Here is a 17153-nt window from a genome sequence, read left to right on the forward strand (position 1 = left end):
AAAACATTTAGCTAACTTCCAAAACAAATTGCAGACACTTCTGTGTATTATGTTTCCTGCCTGAGTCACTCTGTGAAACAGCAATTTGCTTGGGTGCTTACATTGCAGTACAGTTTATAGAAATGGCAGTGTTGGAGATGGGTTGATTATGCTGATTCAAGGCCTTTCTAACCCTTTAAAAATCATATGGCCCACACAGTGAATTGATTTCTGGACAGCCGTACTGCAAGCTTGTATTAGAGACTTTAAAATGGCACAGTACACACACAAAGCTTCTCCAGATATTAAGTGAATCCAATTTCATTTTAAGGTTTAAGGATTCTAAATCAAAGTATAGCTCAGAGTCAGGTATAACACAGACATGCAGGCTGAGCCTGTCATGCTCAGAGGTGTGGCATCTATTTTTATCTCATCATTTCTCTGATACTGAGACAGTGTTAATGTGGTAACAAAACAGGAACATTGACTTTAACAATAAGAGGAAGCACCAAAACACAAGAATTGATCGAAATGTAACATTAATCTGAAAAGTTTTGCATACTGTACATGAGTTACTGGTCTGTGCTGCATCCTGCAATGTTGAATCCCAAATGCAGCATGACAGTGACAGAATATCTACAAGGCAAGTTCAATACAGAATTCTGAATTGTCAGACTTGTATTATATTTGCCTTCATTAATTATTTTGGCAAAATAATCGACTGGTTTGTTTAAAAAGGATTCTTTGTGTCTCAAAAATCAAATAATACCAATCAATACATAGGCTGAAAATTCTGTTTCTGCTTCCATCTACCGGTCAAAGGAGTTTGCAAAGGCACTTTGGCACTGCAGTAACACTGCACTTACTGAGTGTGGAGGTAACAAGTGCACCAGAGTTTGAAGAGTGCAATAATGCATTTCTGCCACAAGAGATTTAGTGTGGACTGAGCATTACTAAAAGAGATAGTTAAGGAAAACCATTGCAAGTCCTGTCCAGTCAAATAGTGCATTGAAATTCATATAAAGCATTCAAGTAATCATAGAAGTAGTCATAAAATCTTTCTCTAGTCAACATTTTTAACTAAATTCATTCAACAATTAGTCACATCTACTTAGAGGCCTTCTTCACATGCAGCAAGAACACATCATCTGAACATTTTAGGGATCCTTCTTCTGCTTAAAAATCTAGTTTTTCAATTCAAAATATTAATCCACGTGGTAGTACTTTCCCTGCTTTCACTTTTGGTAAAAGGCCTTTGAGTTATTAGATATTCCTCTTTTTTTTTTTTTAATTTTTTTTTTTATATCCATCCACATCCATTTCTTGAAAGACTGAGCATCACTAAGGGCTGAAGATGACAAAGAGCTCTTGTGCAATTTAAGCCAATAAGTTTTTTTTTTTCTTCTAGAATCATTATTTAATTGACTAATTTTAAACAACTGCAGTGCACATATGTGTAAGTCAAAACAAGAGAGACATTTCCACAGGCAGGAATTTGAGGAAGTCCATGACAATACCTTTCTAATGTTTGCAGTAAAGTGGCTTCACCGGTCCCAGTCTACATATTCACCATGTGTGAGGACATCATGACCATTGTTCATGCTAATGTTAATAATAAGTAACATTTGGAGTAAAAGAGCAACCACATTATGTCTCAACTGAAGCTCTAAATATAGTCTAGAAAATTAGTGTTAAAGCTATTTTGCAGAAAATACATGTCTGCAGGACTTTTTTCTGAGGGTGGATGAATGAGTGCATCTGTCTCTGGTTTTGTGTTTGCACACACATGACCTCGTCTCCCCAGGGAGATGAGGTCATGTGTGTGCAGGAAAGCTTGGAATTAATTTCCATTCATTTAATATATCAAATACATTAAATTTCATTAGCTCTTTCTTGTCCCGCAGACACATGTCTGTCTCTGTAATGTCTTAAATAAAGCAAGAATAAAGGCTTTTATTGGGTTGTGTGTTTTTTGAACTAGAGTGAGATATGAAACAGCTTGTCATGACCACCTGAGCCCAAGAGGAGACTCTCACACTGCCTTCTGTCTGTTGCTCTGGTCCACTGGCACACTAGCACACTGGAACATGACACAACAACGCACCAATGTGGAACAAAACACTAGAACAACCACCAGCTGGCAGTAGTTGGTTAACACATGGACACCATGCGTCAAGATGAAATTTATTCTTTATATTATGTATTTGTATATTTTGGGGGTCTTATTTGCTATTATTTTGGTAATTTTGAAGAGAAAAAAAACATTTGATGATGTTTTATGTGTGTGTCTTTTGAAAATGTCTGGTCTGCAAGTACATGCTTTGTCCTTGATATCGTCATTCCAAAATAATTCTTGTAAATAAACCATATCGGAGGGATATTACTGCGAAATGGGCTAAATGTATCTTACACATTTTAGAGAGTCAGTAGCATCAGGGCACGTGGGTACAGCTGACTTTCTTTGTCTGCAGCATTCAGGGCTCCTGCATCATTCACCCTCTGCCTCCGTCCTTCCTGAGCCCTGCTTGCTTTCAGCACCATGGACAGTGACACGCCTATTGGAGCTGCGTTGCCATGGCGACGTGCTGTCTGTTCGCCAGAGCACGCGGTGTGCTCTGAAGCTTCCTGTAATTGAATATTCAGACATGTCCCCCCCCCCCACTTCACAGTGCAGCATCCGCAGCATGCAGACATCAGTTGAGCGTTATCTGCGAAACATTATGGCTACCTCTGCCCACCAAGGGCTGATAATAACGGAAACGGCATGCTTTCAAACAATGTGCAGCATGTGGTCAAGGATGGAGGCAGAAGAGGGAGGAGGCGTTGCAGAATGCGGCAGTGCTCGTGCACGCGCACGTATACGTTTGGCCTAATTCCAGAGCACTACGCAGCCGTCGCATGTGGGAGGGGTGCGAAGATGCGGGGTTTTCACTATGTAGGTCACTTTATTTTCCAGCTGCTGTTAGTGCATCGCTATTTTTTTCGCTTTCCGTCATAATTTATTAATTTTCCTATGGCCTGATGGGAAGGCTTCTGCATGGGGCACAAGGCACGGTTATATGTGAGCAATGCAAACATAGGAGTGAGCTCATCATAGCTGCACTTGCAGGTTTGATCCATGAGATGTCGCTGCTCACTGCTGGAGAAGAGAAAGGTTGTGGGAGTGTGCTGAATACACCAGTAAAAGCACAGAAGTGAGTGTCAACAGATTTACCCACATCATCACCAACACAATAAAAAACTAGAAAAAAAAAATAAATAAATAAACAAACTGGAAAATATACCTTTTGTTTTCAACAAATTACCTGGAAAAAATCGTGGAATTCTAAATCTAGACAAAGTGGAGCCAGTGTTCAGTCGGTGCACTTTCAGTTACTGAATAACAATTAATTGCTATAGGGAGTGTAAATGAATTATTTATTTGAGTTTGGGTTTTACTCTTCTTTCAGGGAAGTCCCCTTTTCCCTGTAATCAAGTTAGCACAGCTCTTTCCAGGAAACTCGTTGTTATTGTACAGAAGAAAATAAAAAAAAATTGCGCAGGTGCATTTTCTAATTGGTCATTATCATCTCAACACACTTGATTGCCATTATTTTCTTCAGTGTCTGGAGACAAATAAAGCTGCTGTTTACATTCTCAATAATAAATGGGAGGTTGCGTTTCACTGTGGCAGCCTTTACAGTCTGTTTTGGCAACAGTGCTTTATGTGACTTTAATGGCAAATAGTTACTGACTAACGTCCCTCTCCCATTTTAAGTTTCAGTCGTGTTTTTCAGAATCTGCGTGGAAGACCCACCTTTAACACACGGTAATGTTAAAATAATACCCTCTCTTATCTCGTCCGATCAAAACTTCTACTCTTATATTGTTTACTGTCCAACTGTAGATGTGGAGTGGCGTTTCAGCAAAATCATACTATATGTAAATGGCAGAAAACGTCTCATGAGCACCACACCATCCTCACACTGACAATGGGTGGTGCTGTTACACTACATATCACCACAGCGGTGTGTGAGGGGATATTCTCCTCTGCATGTACGCTCAGTAACAACCAAAAGAGACGGACCGAACAGCTTTCGTTTTTCAGTCAGAATGATGGTTCCCGCAGACATTTATTGTTCATCATCAGTGCGGGGAAACTGAAAATCCCAGAAGATCTTTTGTTGTCGGATTTAAAACAGATGATTAAAAGGCTTTTGGTAAACAATGGCGATACGGGCGATCAAAGGACCATGGCTGGATGTGTGGATTTCTTTTTGTCTGGCTCTGATTTTGACTAACTTGGAAGGAGTCTCTGCTCAGATACGATATTCCATCCAGGAAGAATTGAAATTAGGCACGGCCGTTGGAAATATAGCCAAAGACCTTGGATTAGATCTCGGAGGACTGACGAACAGGAATCTTCGTGTCGTGTCAGGGACAAAGCAGGATCTGTTCAAGGTAAACCCCAGAGATGGTGTTTTGTCCGTGAACCAGAGAGTAGACAGGGAGGAGCTGTGTGCAAAAACGGTTCCATGCATCACGACTCTAAAAGCAGTTGTAGAAAATCCTCTAGAGATGCACCAAGTATTAGTTGAGATTATAGATGTAAACGACAATTCGCCGAAATTCCCTGAAGAAAACTACACATTAGAGGTGCTGGAGTCCGCCGTGGTTGGGTCTCGATTTCAGATAGAGGGAGCACACGACTTGGATGTTGGATTGAATTCCTTACAGTCATACAAGCTAAATCATAACCAGTATTTTCGCCTGGAAACTGAAGAATTTGGGGAGGATGGAAAGGTTCCGTTCCTAATATCACAGCAACCTTTAGACAGAGAACGCGCCGCTCAACACTGGTTATTATTAACAGCCGCAGATGGAGGTAAACCATCAAAATCCGGTACTATTAATATCACTGTTATTGTATCGGACATTAATGACAACTCACCCGTGTGCGATAAACAGAAATATACTATAACAATAAAGGAAAACGCACCTGTAGGAACGTTTCTGCTGACAGTAAACGCAACAGACTCAGACGAGGGGGTGAACGGTGAGATCGAATTTTCGTTACGGAGTAAACTCAGAGGACTCTCATCTGAGCCCTTTGATTTGAATAGTAGAACTGGCAAACTAACGGTGAAGGGGGGTCTCGATTACGAGGAGAAACAAGTGTATGAGCTTAAGGTACTGGCTGCGGACAAAGGTGCCGTGCCTCTCTCCACACACTGCAATGTTGTTGTTAGAGTGGAAGACGTGAACGACAACCCACCCGAAATAGACATCACATCCCTCTCAAGTCGCATTCCAGAGGATGCCCCTCCAGGCACGGTGGTGGCGTTGATGGGGGTGACGGACCTTGACTCGGGTGTGAACGGACAAGTGGTGTGCAGTGTGCCCGGTCATTTACCTTTTGACTTAAAGGCATCCCCTGACGGACAGTCATACTCTTTGGTCACAAAAGACTACTTAGATAAAGAACGGATACATATGTATGATATTACAATAACAGCGAAGGATTTAGGGAGCCCCGCCCTGTCATCCACGAAGGTGATACAGGTAGATGTGCTAGATGTTAATGACAACAGTCCGTTGTTCACTGAAAGTCCATATACTTTTTATGTGCCTGAAAACAACAAGGCTGGAATGTCAATTTTTTCTGTGAGCGCGGCAGATGCTGATGGAGGTGAAAATGCGGCAGTCACATATTTACTGAACCGTAAGAATCCGGGGCCCACTGTCACCTCGTTTTTAAATATTAATGAGGTCAATGGTACGATTTCAGCGCTGAAAAGTTTCGACTTTGAAACAGTGAAAACTTTCCAGTTCCAAGTTGTTGCCACTGATTCTGGAACTCCGTCACTGAGCAGCAACGTCACAGTGAACGTGTTCATTCTGGATCAGAACGACAACGCTCCAGTCATCCTGTATCCACTCAGCTCCAACGGTTCTGCTGAAGGTGTGGAGGAGATTCCCCGCAATGTCAACGCAGGACACCTGGTGACCAAAGTCAGAGCCTATGACGCTGATATAGGATATAACGGCTGGTTACTCTTTTCACTGCAGGAAGTCACTGACCACAGTCTCTTTGGTTTGGACCGCTATACAGGACAGATCAGAACACTTCGCTCATTCACAGAGACAGACGAGGCTGAGCATAAACTGCTCATACTGGTCAAAGACAATGGCAACGTTTCCCTCTCAGCAACAGCTACTGTGATTGTCAAAGTTGTGGAGCCCAAAGAGGCTTTTGCAGCTTCTGATGTTAAAAGTGCAGCAACGGTTGAAGAGGGGAATGATGTGACTTTTTATCTGATGATAACTTTGGGCTCAGTTTCAGTTCTTTTTATCATCAGTATCATCGTGCTGATTGCAATGCAGTGCTCCAAATCAACAGACTATACTTCAAAATATCTACAGGAGACTAATTATGATGGGACACTGTGTCACAGCATCCAGTACAGATCAGGAGACAAGCGGTACATGTTAGTTGGACCCAGAATGAGTATAGGATCTACTATAGTCCCTGGCAGCCATGCGAATACACTTGTGCTTCCTGACAGGAGGAGAACATCTGGAGAGGTAAGCCCATATTTCAATTTCAGTTCAAGTTTTTACTGGTCACATTGTGGTGATATTCAAGTTGGTATTTAAGTTTGAACTTGGATATGGCGTTTTCATTACCACACTGCTGTGTTTTAAAAATCCAAAGTAAGTGGTTTCCATCATTTGCAGTCTTGTTGCACAAGCTTGAGACTTGCTTTTCATTAAAGTGCATCCAATCTGCAATAGTCTCCAAAATTACTTTTTATGAAGAGACTTCATTGCACAAAGCAATAATGGAACACTGACATTGAAGTTTCAGTCTTAACTGATTGCCATACAGAAATGCTGGAAAACTATCTAGAAACCAACTTCTACACATCCGTTATTAGCTATTTTAACGCCGCTCGTTTCAAATTGTGCTGTCCGTGGTTCTGAAATTTTCCTTTGTTGGTTATGTTTCTTTTTTTCTTTTTGGACTATAGTTAATGATGGCAGATCTCAGTGAATTATCATTCCAGCCGAATAAAATCCCCGTTTCAACCAGTATCATTACTTCCAGCCACTACTTTTTTGTATAAATCAAAGTGAATCCACAGAATATTAAACAAAATAGAATTGTGGAGCGCATTTAAAATGTGTGTCTCTTCCATCCTGGCTGAGGGGCTTAGATGCCATTAAACAGTGTATATAATTGCAGGTGATATTGTTTGTCCTGTCAATTATCCAGTAACAGCACACCTGAGCCGCACGCTGACTGGAGCTTGCTGAGAAACATATCAAACATTGAGTTGACTTGCTGGAGGAGGCAAAACCTGAGCATCCTCCACAGAGTGAATCTGAGGCTTTAGCTCATTAGATAATCTCCTGTTGTTTACAACTACACTATGGGCAGCATCGAAGTATGGAGCAGCCGATTGCGACAGAGAAGGATATTGTGAAGAAATCCGCTTGTGATTTAGTATCGTGTTGCAGCCCGCTGTCCACATGGTGTCATCGTGGCCTAATGGTTGTGTTGCTCATATTATACAGGCCCTGCCCATCTCTGGAATATAGCTGATGGAGGCGCAAAGCTGACAGAGTACACATCGTAGGCTATGCATCAAGTAATATGAATAGAGATTGATGTTTATGTGTGAAAGCTTCTGTTTGAGAGTCGTGAAATGGATCTAATTTGGCCAGTCGGATAAGCAGTTGGATTACTGTGTTTGATCAATCGAAAACCTTCATTTTGTCGCTTCACGATGGGAGAACGAGGACAAAGGCGCCGAGTGAACTGCTGGTGGGTTGTCGGGATTTCGTTGCTGTGCTTTGGGGAGCGGATTGTGGCTCAGCTAAGATACTCTGTTCCAGAAGAAATACAGGTGGGATCCCTTGTCGGAAATGTGGCTAAGGATTTAGGGCTCGACATAAGCACTTTGACAGACCGGCGGTTTCGTATTGTTTCCGGGCCCAATCACGCTCTGTTTCAGTTAAACCCAAACAATGGTGTGTTGTATATTGGGAAAAATATGGACCGGGAGGAGCTGTGTGATGGAGCTAAGCTTTGCGTGATAAACCTGAAAATTGTTGTTGAAAGCCCACTGGAAATCCATTACGTTGGCGTTGAAATAACTGATGTTAATGACCATACACCGACTTTCCCAGAAAGCGAGCAGCGACTGGAAATAGCGGAGCACACACCTCCAGGTACTCGTTTCCAAATTCATGCGGCGAGAGACCCAGATGTCGGTACACACTCAGTTCGATTATACAAACTGAGCGCAAATGATTTTTTTGATATTGAAGTCAGAGACAATGAGGACGAGAAGATACCATTTTTGGTGCTGAAAAAGCTGTTGGATAGGGAACAAAAGGCAGAGCACCGTTTAGTGTTAACTGCTCTTGATGGGGGGAGTCCATCGAAATCTGGTAGCCTAAATTTAACTGTTACTGTGCTGGATGCAAATGATAACCGTCCTGTGTTCAGCAAAGATACATACACGGTGTCATTAGATGAAAATGCCCCGATTGGTGCTCTTGTAATACAATTAAATGCTACAGATTTAGATGAAGGTTTGAACAGTGAAATTGAATACACGTTTGGAAAAACACAAAAGAAAAAAGTGCATGACACATTTGAATTAGACAGCGTCACAGGGGAGATTCGAGTGAAAGGAAACGTGGACTTTGAGGACACGGAGATTTATAGACTAGATCTGCAGGCCTCCGATAAAGGTCAGCTGCCTTGGACGGCCGAAAGCAGAGTTGTGATAAAAATAAAAGACATAAATGATAATAAACCAGACATTGAAGTAACATCACTGTCTAACGTTGTCCCAGAAAATTCAAAGCCTGGCACTGTGATCTCTCTCATCAGTGTTACAGACAGAGATTCGGGAGTTAATGGAAAAGTTATCTGCAAAATCTCGGATGGTGTTCCGTTTGACTTGACACCATCGGTTGAGGAGAACATGTACTCTCTTGTCACAAAGGGGCGTTTAGACCGAGAAACTGTGTCACATTATGACATCACGATAACAGCCACTGACTGTGGTGAGCCCCCACTTTCCACTGTAAAAACGTTGAGTGTTCAGGTGTCTGATGTAAATGACAACAGACCCAATTTCAGCCAGAATCCATTTGAACTTTATCTGGTAGAAAACAATGTCCCGGGAGCATCAATCTTTTCTGTGAGTGCAGCCGATAATGATCTGAATGAAAATGCAGCAATAACATATCACATTGTCAGAGGTGATGGACTGCAGGGTGACATGGCATCCTTCCTGAATGTTAATTCTGAAAATGGACAGATATCGGCGCTGAAAAGTTTCGACTTTGAAACAGTAAAAACTTTCCAGTTCCAAGTTGTTGCCACTGATTCTGGAACTCCGTCACTGAGCAGCAACGTCACAGTGAACGTGTTCATTCTGGATCAGAACGACAACGCTCCAGTCATCCTGTATCCACTCAGCTCCAACGGTTCTGCTGAAGGTGTGGAGGAGATTCCCCGCAATGTCAACGCAGGACACCTGGTGACCAAAGTCAGAGCCTATGATGCTGATATAGGATATAACGGCTGGTTACTCTTTTCACTGCAGGAAGTCACTGACCACAGTCTCTTTGGTTTGGACCGCTATACAGGACAGATCAGAACACTTCGCTCATTCACAGAGACAGACGAGGCTGAGCATAAACTGCTCATACTGGTCAAAGACAATGGCAACGTTTCCCTCTCAGCAACAGCTACTGTGATTGTCAAAGTTGTGGAGCCCAAAGAGGCTTTTGCAGCTTCTGATGTTAAAAGTGCAGCAACGGTTGAAGAGGGGAATGATGTGACTTTTTATCTGATGATAACTTTGGGCTCAGTTTCAGTTCTTTTTATCATCAGTATCATCGTGCTGATTGCAATGCAGTGCTCCAAATCAACAGACTATACTTCTAAATATCTACAAGAGACTAATTATGATGGGACACTGTGTCACAGCATCCAGTACAGATCAGGAGACAAGCGGTACATGTTAGTTGGACCCAGAATGAGTATTGGATCTACTATAGTCCCTGGCAGCCATGCGAATACACTGGTGCTCCCTGACAGGAGGAGGACATCTGGAGAGGTAAGAGCTTGAAAGCAAACATCAGCAAATACCGTTTTTTGCCTGGTTGTGACCGCTGTCCGTGGTGCTGAAGTGCTTTTGCTTTTCTCTTTTGAAGCAAATAGAAGTTTTAACTACAGAAAACGTAGTTTTGTTTTGGGTGGCTTGTTTCTGACTGTTAACAATTATAAATAGTCCAAGAAATTTCAGTTGATAACGGAGTGGAATTTATGAAGTTGATGGTTTTTCTGCTCAGTTGTGCGAGCAGTTTGTGTCTGTTATATTGCTGAAATACTGGGGGAAGTTTGACTGAAAGATCTTCCACGCAAACATACACTTAGACACCTGATTGTGACTGCTTTCCATGACTAATGCAACACATTCACCATCTCTGTTAAAACAGGATAATACACAAGTGATAATAATGTTTGTGAAATAGATTAACTTTTATTGTTAAGACTGCAGTACTGGAAATTCGGAGCTTCGGGGAATAAAAATATCAGAATCTTTTGGAAGTAATCTATGAGACTGCAAACATGTTCAAATGTTAAAATCGAGTTTGATTTTCAAGATCATGTATTTTATTGTGTTGCAGTTAGTGTACATTAATTTCAGGACATCACAACTGTGATTGGGGAAAATTCGTATATCCTTGAAAATACGTGTATATAATCTATTACTTCACAATGATGACCTCTGGGTGTCACTGCAATATTGGGAAACGATAGGAGTCTTTGTCCCTCCCCTGAAAAAGCTTTTGTTTGTCATGAGCAGACAGGCATTTGAAGCAAGCACGCCAGCCGAAGGATTCATGTTGCACATTTTTTAACTATGCGATTCTCAGCGGGGTAGAAATAGGTATTTTGTGGCAGCAACAGCCGTTCTTGTGATTTCACTGCGTTGTACTACCATAATGGGGACAGATCCACAAATTCGAACCAGGGACTGTTACTGGTTTGCTTTTCATTCGGCTCTACTGCTGTTTTTCGGAGGGCAGGTTTTTGCTCAGATAAGATACTCCGTTCCAGAGGAGGTGAAAGAAGGAACTGTGGTTGGAAATGTTGCGAAGGATCTTGGCCTTGACATCACCTCTTTGTTTGATCGACGATTCCGTGTTGTGTCTGGATCTAAGGAAACATTTTTTGAGGTAAACCAGGACAATGGGGCACTCTATGTCCTTAAGAAAATCGACAGAGAGGAGCTCTGTCACGGCAGTGGTGCATGTCTAATGGAGCTGAAAATCCTAGTCGAAAATCCTTTGGAAATGCACCACGTAATTTTAGAAATTACTGATGTAAATGATCATTCTCCTAGTTTCCCCCAACAAGAACAGACATTTGAAATAGGTGAACAAACATTGCCAGGAAGGCGATTTCAACTGCACACTGCTCGTGATCCTGATGCTGGAATTAACTCGATTCGCACGTACACTTTAACGTCAAATGAACATTTTGAAGTGGACACCCGACAAAGCGATGAAGAAAAAATACCATTTTTAGTGCTGAAGAAATCGTTAGACAGAGAACAAAGGGACAAACACACGCTACTGGTTACAGCAGTTGATGGAGGTAAACCTCAAAAATCAGGGACACTAAACGTTTCCATTATTGTCCTTGACAGTAATGACAATCGTCCAATGTTTAGTCAGGAGATTTATCAAATCTCTATAAAAGAAAATGTTCCAATCGGCACTTCGATCTTCAGAATGAATGCTACGGATCCTGATGAAGGCACCAACCGCGAAATTGAATATAGCCTTGGTAAAACTCTGAAGAAAAAAGTCTATGAAATTTTTGAATTGGACAAATTAACTGGAGAGATTAGAGTAAAAGGAATGTTGGACTATGAAGAAAATGACGTTTACAAACTCGATATTGAGGCATCAGATAAAGGAACACCTCCACTGACAGGTGAGTGTAGAGTCATTATAAAGATAATAGATGTCAATGATAATGCACCAGAAATAGAAGTAACATCACTGTCAAATACAGTGTCTGAAGATTCAAAACCGGGCACAGTGATTTCACTTATTAGTGTGACAGATAAAGACTCTGGTGTGAATGGAAAAATAATATCAAGCATAACCTCTGATGTGCCTTTTGAATTAAAACCTTCTTATAAAGAGAACATATATTCAGTTGTCACGAAGGGATTTTTAGATCGAGAGGAGGTGTCACATTATGAAATAATAATAAAAGCCACCGATTGTGGTGAACCTCCCTTATCAACTTTTAAAACTCTCAGTATTCAGATATCAGATGTGAATGACAACAGACCACATTTCGATCAAAACCCTTTGCAATTCTATCTGGTCGAAAATAACGTTGCTGGAGCATCAATTTTCTCTGTAAGCGCAACGGATAAAGATGAGAATGACAATGCAGCTATTTCCTTTCATGTTGTTAGAGGAGCAAGTGAAAATGATGTAACATTATTCCTGAATATAAATGCAGATAATGGACACATCACAGCGCTAAAAAGTTTCGACTTTGAAACAGTGAAAACTTTCCAGTTCCAAATTGTTGCCACTGATTCTGGAACTCCGTCACTGAGCAGCAACGTCACAGTGAACGTGTTCATTCTGGATCAGAACGACAACGCTCCAGTCATCCTGTGTCCACTCAGCTCCAACGGTTCTGCTGAAGGTGTGGAGGAGATTCCCCGCAATGTCAACGCAGGACACCTGGTGACCAAAGTCAGAGCCTATGACGCTGATATAGGATATAACGGCTGGTTACTCTTTTCACTGCAGGAAGTCACTGACCACAGTCTCTTTGGTTTGGACCGCTATACAGGACAGATCAGAACACTTCGCTCATTCACAGAGACAGACGAGGCTGAGCACAAACTGCTCATACTGGTCAAAGACAATGGCAACGTTTCCCTCTCAGCAACAGCTACTGTGATTGTCAAAGTTGTGGAGCCCAAAGAAGCTTTTGCGGCTTCTGATGTTAAAAGTGCAGCAACGGTTGAAGAGGGGAATGATGTGACTTTTTATCTGATGATAACTTTGGGCTCAGTTTCAGTTCTTTTTATCATCAGTATCATCGTGCTGATTGCAATGCAGTGCTCCAAAACAACAGACTATACTTCAAAATATCTACAAGAGACTAATTATGATGGGACACTGTGTCACAGCATCCAGTACAGATCAGGAGACAAGCGGTACATGTTAGTTGGACCCAGAATGAGTATTGGATCTACTATAGTCCCTGGCAGCCATGCGAATACACTGGTGCTCCCTGACAGGAGGAGGGCATCTGGAGAGGTAAGCCCGTGTTCCTTATGTCATTGACGACATTTTTAATTTGCTCACAGAGAACTTAGAGCGGATTACACGGTTAACATAATTCCTCCGAACAGATCTGATTACCTTTAGAGATGTATAACATTAAATATGCAGTAAAGAAATGTTTTTACTTCTTCTGTCTTTGATTTAGTCTTTTCAATGTCCGTTCATGATTCTCTTGAAATTAAGATTTGATGATGTGTTCAGGTTTCTAACATGACACCATATTTGTGGTTTATATCCCCATACTGTCCAAGGTGCTGGAGTGTAGTTCACATTTTTTATTAAAATAAAAGAAAGAAAGAAAGAAAGAAAGAAAAAACTTGCGAACAAGAAGTCATATTTGTAACGCTGTCCATGGTGCTGACGGTCACTTTTCGTCATCTTGTGCTTAATTCCAAGTGAGCATAAATGTTTTTGTTTTAAAACTGACTAAATTAATGTAATGATTTCATTGGTCAATATTTCGGTTGGTATTTTAGTATATCCATCACGTGCCGTTGAGTTGGTTATTTGCCACACTACTGATTTTTTTTTTTTTTAATCTGAATTTACCTGGATGGATTTTTGTCCACCGTTCCAGGAATCCGGTGGTTTCCGTTCATCTGCCTTCCTAAAGTCTATAAGCACATCCTTGAAATCTCCTTGTGTAATGTTGTCCATTACAGTTCATCCAGTTTTTGTACGTGTTTCCAATCTTAACATTTCTGTTAAAAGAATTCAGCTCACACTTTGCTTATATTGCACTGCCAAAAAAGCACTTATGTTTGCGGTACAGGGTTTTCGCTGGCAAGATTACACAACACAAGCAAGTTTCAGTCTGCTAACTGATCGTCATATTATACAGAAATTGTGGGGAACAAGGTACCTGGAACTGAAGAAAAAACATATTCAAATCTTAACCGGTATAATGTGAATCAAAAAATGAACACATAATGAAGTCACGATGTCCCAAGTCCACAAGGTGTCAGTGTCATATCAGCAAAAACTGTTGTGTTATGGCGTTGGCCCTGCCCCTTCCAGAGAGGTTTTGTTCAGGTCGACAGAGAAGAGACGGCACTTTCAACGAAAACGAATGTTGCCGTTGCTGCAATCGTGCATAGATCAGTTGAAAATATGGAATACATTTTAACAGTGTATTTCGTGGCTTAGGCAGTTTCCCTTTTTGAAAGGACCTCCCAGTGGAAATAATAATAATCAAACGGGAAACGATGGGAGCCGGAGGACAAAGACGAGGAATACCATCCTGGTGGTTAGCCATCCGCTTGTCTGTGATGCTCAGTTGTGTGGAGCAGGTTTCAGCTCAGATTAAATACTCAATTCCAGAGGAAGTAAACGTGGGATCCGTTGTTGGAAATGTCGCCAAGGATCTAGGATTGGACATCAGTTCGCTGAAGGAACGACGGTTTCGTATTGTTTCGGGAACTAAAGACGCTCAGTTTGAAGTAAACCAGAACAATGGCGTCTTGTATGTGCAAAAGAACATCGATCGAGAGAGGCTTTGTGAAAGCGTTTCTCCATGTTTAATGAACCTAAAAATGGTAGCTGAGAACCCCATGGAAATACATTATGTCGGAATTGAGATCCTGGATGTAAACGATAATTCACCGAGCTTTAAAGAGGAAGAAAAAACATTAGAGATTTCTGAATCAACTGTTCCTGGCAAACGTTTCCAGTTACCAACTGCGCACGATCCTGATGTTGCTATCAACACAGTGCGTGTGTATAAATTAAATCAAAACGAATATTTTAATATACAGATCCGGGAGAGGGGAGAGGACAAGATACCATTCTTAGTTTTGCAAAAGTCTCTGGATCGGGAAAAGCACCACGAGCACAAGCTAATACTGACAGCAGTTGACGGTGGAAATCCACCGAGATCAGGGACGCTTAACGTCACTGTCATCGTTCTCGATTCAAACGATAACCATCCTACATTTAGCCAAGAAGTATATTCAGTAACAATACCTGAAAATGTGGATGCAGACACAAGCGTAATTAAGGTAATGGCCACAGATGTGGATGAGGGCGCAAATGGAGACATTGAATATTTTTTCGGTAGTCAGCTCGACCGGCATATATATGACATGTTTAGCTTAGATAAAGACACTGGTGAAATTCGAGTTATGGGAGAAATTGACTTTGAGAAGGCAGACGTTTTCAAGTTAGACGTCCATGCCACTGACAAAGGGCAACCTCCAATGAGTACTGATTGCAGGGTGATCATCAAAGTGCTCGACAAAAACGACAACAAACCTCAAATAGAAGTGACTTCCCTGTCAAACACGGTATCTGAAGACTCAAAACCTGGGACTGTAGTTTCTCTTATCAGTGTTACAGACCAAGACGCTGGTTTAAATGGTAAAGTAATATGCAGCCTTTCAGATAATGTGCCGTTCGATTTAAAACCATCATTTCAAGATAACATGTACTCATTAGTTTTGAAACAGCATTTGGATCGAGAATCAGTTTCGCATTATGACATCACAATAACAGCTACAGATTGTGGTCAGCCTCCACTCTCTACATTCAAAACTCTGAGTATTGATGTATCAGATGTGAATGATAATTTACCAGAATTTTCACATAATCCAATTGAACTTTACCTGGTAGAAAATAACGTGCCTGGAAATCCAATATTTTCTGTTAGTGCGTCGGATAAAGATTTAAATGAAAATGCGGCTTTAACTTATCATATAGTCAGAGAGGAAAGCAGTCAAATAAAAATTGCAGCATTTTTAAATATAAATACGGATAATGGACAAATATCTGCACTAAAAAGTTTCGATTTTGAAACAGTGAAAACTTTCCAGTTCCAAGTTGTTGCCACTGATTCTGGAACTCCGTCACTGAGCAGCAACGTCACAGTGAACGTGTTCATTCTGGATCAGAACGACAACGCTCCAGTCATCCTGTATCCACTCAGCTCCAACGGTTCTGCTGAAGGTGTGGAGGAGATTCCCCGCAATGTCAACGCAGGACACCTGGTGACCAAAGTCAGAGCCTATGACGCTGATATAGGATATAACGGCTGGTTACTCTTTTCACTGCAGGAAGTCACTGACCACAGTCTCTTTGGTTTGGACCGCTATACAGGACAGATCAGGACACTTCGCTCATTCACAGAGACAGACGAGGCTGAGCATAAACTGCTCATACTGGTCAAAGACAATGGCAACGTTTCCCTCTCAGCAACAGCTACTGTGATTGTCAAAGTTGTGGAGCCCAAAGAGGCTTTTGCGGCTTCTGATGTTAAAAGTGCAGCAACGGTTGAAGAGGGGAATGATGTGACTTTTTATCTGATGATAACTTTGGGCTCAGTTTCAGTTCTTTTTATCATCAGTATCATCGTGTTGATTGCAATGCAGTGCTCCAAATCAACAGACTATACTTCAAAATATCTACAAGAGACTAATTATGATGGGACACTGTGTCACAGCATCCAGTACAGATCAGGAGACAAGCGGTACATGTTAGTTGGACCCAGAATGAGTATAGGATCTACTATAGTCCCTGGCAGCCATGCGAATACACTGGTGCTCCCTGACAGGAGGAGGACATCTGGAGAGGTAAGAGCTTGAAAGCAAACACCAGCAAATACCGTTTTTTGCCTGGTTGTGACCGCTGTCCGTGGTGCTGAAGTGCTCTTGCTTTTCTCTTTTGAAACAAATAGAAGTTTTAACTACGGAAACTGTAGTTTTGTTTTGTGTAGTTTGTTTCTGACTGTTAACATTTAGAAATAGTCCAAGAAATTTCAGCCAATATCTGAGTGGAATTTATGAAGT

At 41.4% G+C, this 17153-nt stretch overlaps 2 protein-coding genes and 2 pseudogenes across 3 annotated transcripts in view; all 4 read left to right on the forward strand.

Annotated features, from left to right (window-relative positions):
• The first annotated feature begins 4000 nt into the window (after positions 1 to 4000).
• The window catches only part of LOC143325537 (protocadherin alpha-C2-like), a 190493-nt gene continuing 177340 nt past the window's right edge, over positions 4001 to 17153 (forward strand). Inside the window, exon 1 of the mRNA XM_076738686.1 lies at positions 4001 to 6543. Within this exon, the coding sequence (XP_076594801.1) occupies positions 4186 to 6543 (2358 nt within the window). The 5' untranslated portion in view covers positions 4001 to 4185. The remainder of the gene's footprint in view (positions 6544 to 17153) is intronic.
• On the forward strand, positions 6831 to 10112 carry LOC143326164 (protocadherin alpha-3-like). The gene has a single exon (XM_076739689.1). It carries the CDS (start codon positions 7749 to 7751, stop codon positions 10110 to 10112), a length of 2364 nt encoding a protein of 787 aa, XP_076595804.1. The 5' UTR covers positions 6831 to 7748.
• LOC143325546 (protocadherin alpha-3 pseudogene) lies at positions 10993 to 13374 on the forward strand (annotated as a pseudogene).
• LOC143325547 (protocadherin alpha-8 pseudogene) lies at positions 14563 to 16949 on the forward strand (annotated as a pseudogene). Its single transcript, XR_013077549.1, has one exon. The product of XR_013077549.1 is annotated as a protocadherin alpha-8 pseudogene (transcript).

This window comes from Chaetodon auriga, chromosome 9 (genome assembly GCF_051107435.1).
Source record: "Chaetodon auriga isolate fChaAug3 chromosome 9, fChaAug3.hap1, whole genome shotgun sequence".
Lineage (NCBI taxonomy): Eukaryota > Metazoa > Chordata > Actinopteri > Chaetodontiformes > Chaetodontidae > Chaetodon > Chaetodon auriga.

Coding starts and splice junctions, on each gene's coding strand:
- LOC143326164 (XM_076739689.1), top strand. CDS start 7,749: ATGGGAGAACGAGGACAAAGGCGCCGAGTGAACTGCTGGTGGGTTGTC.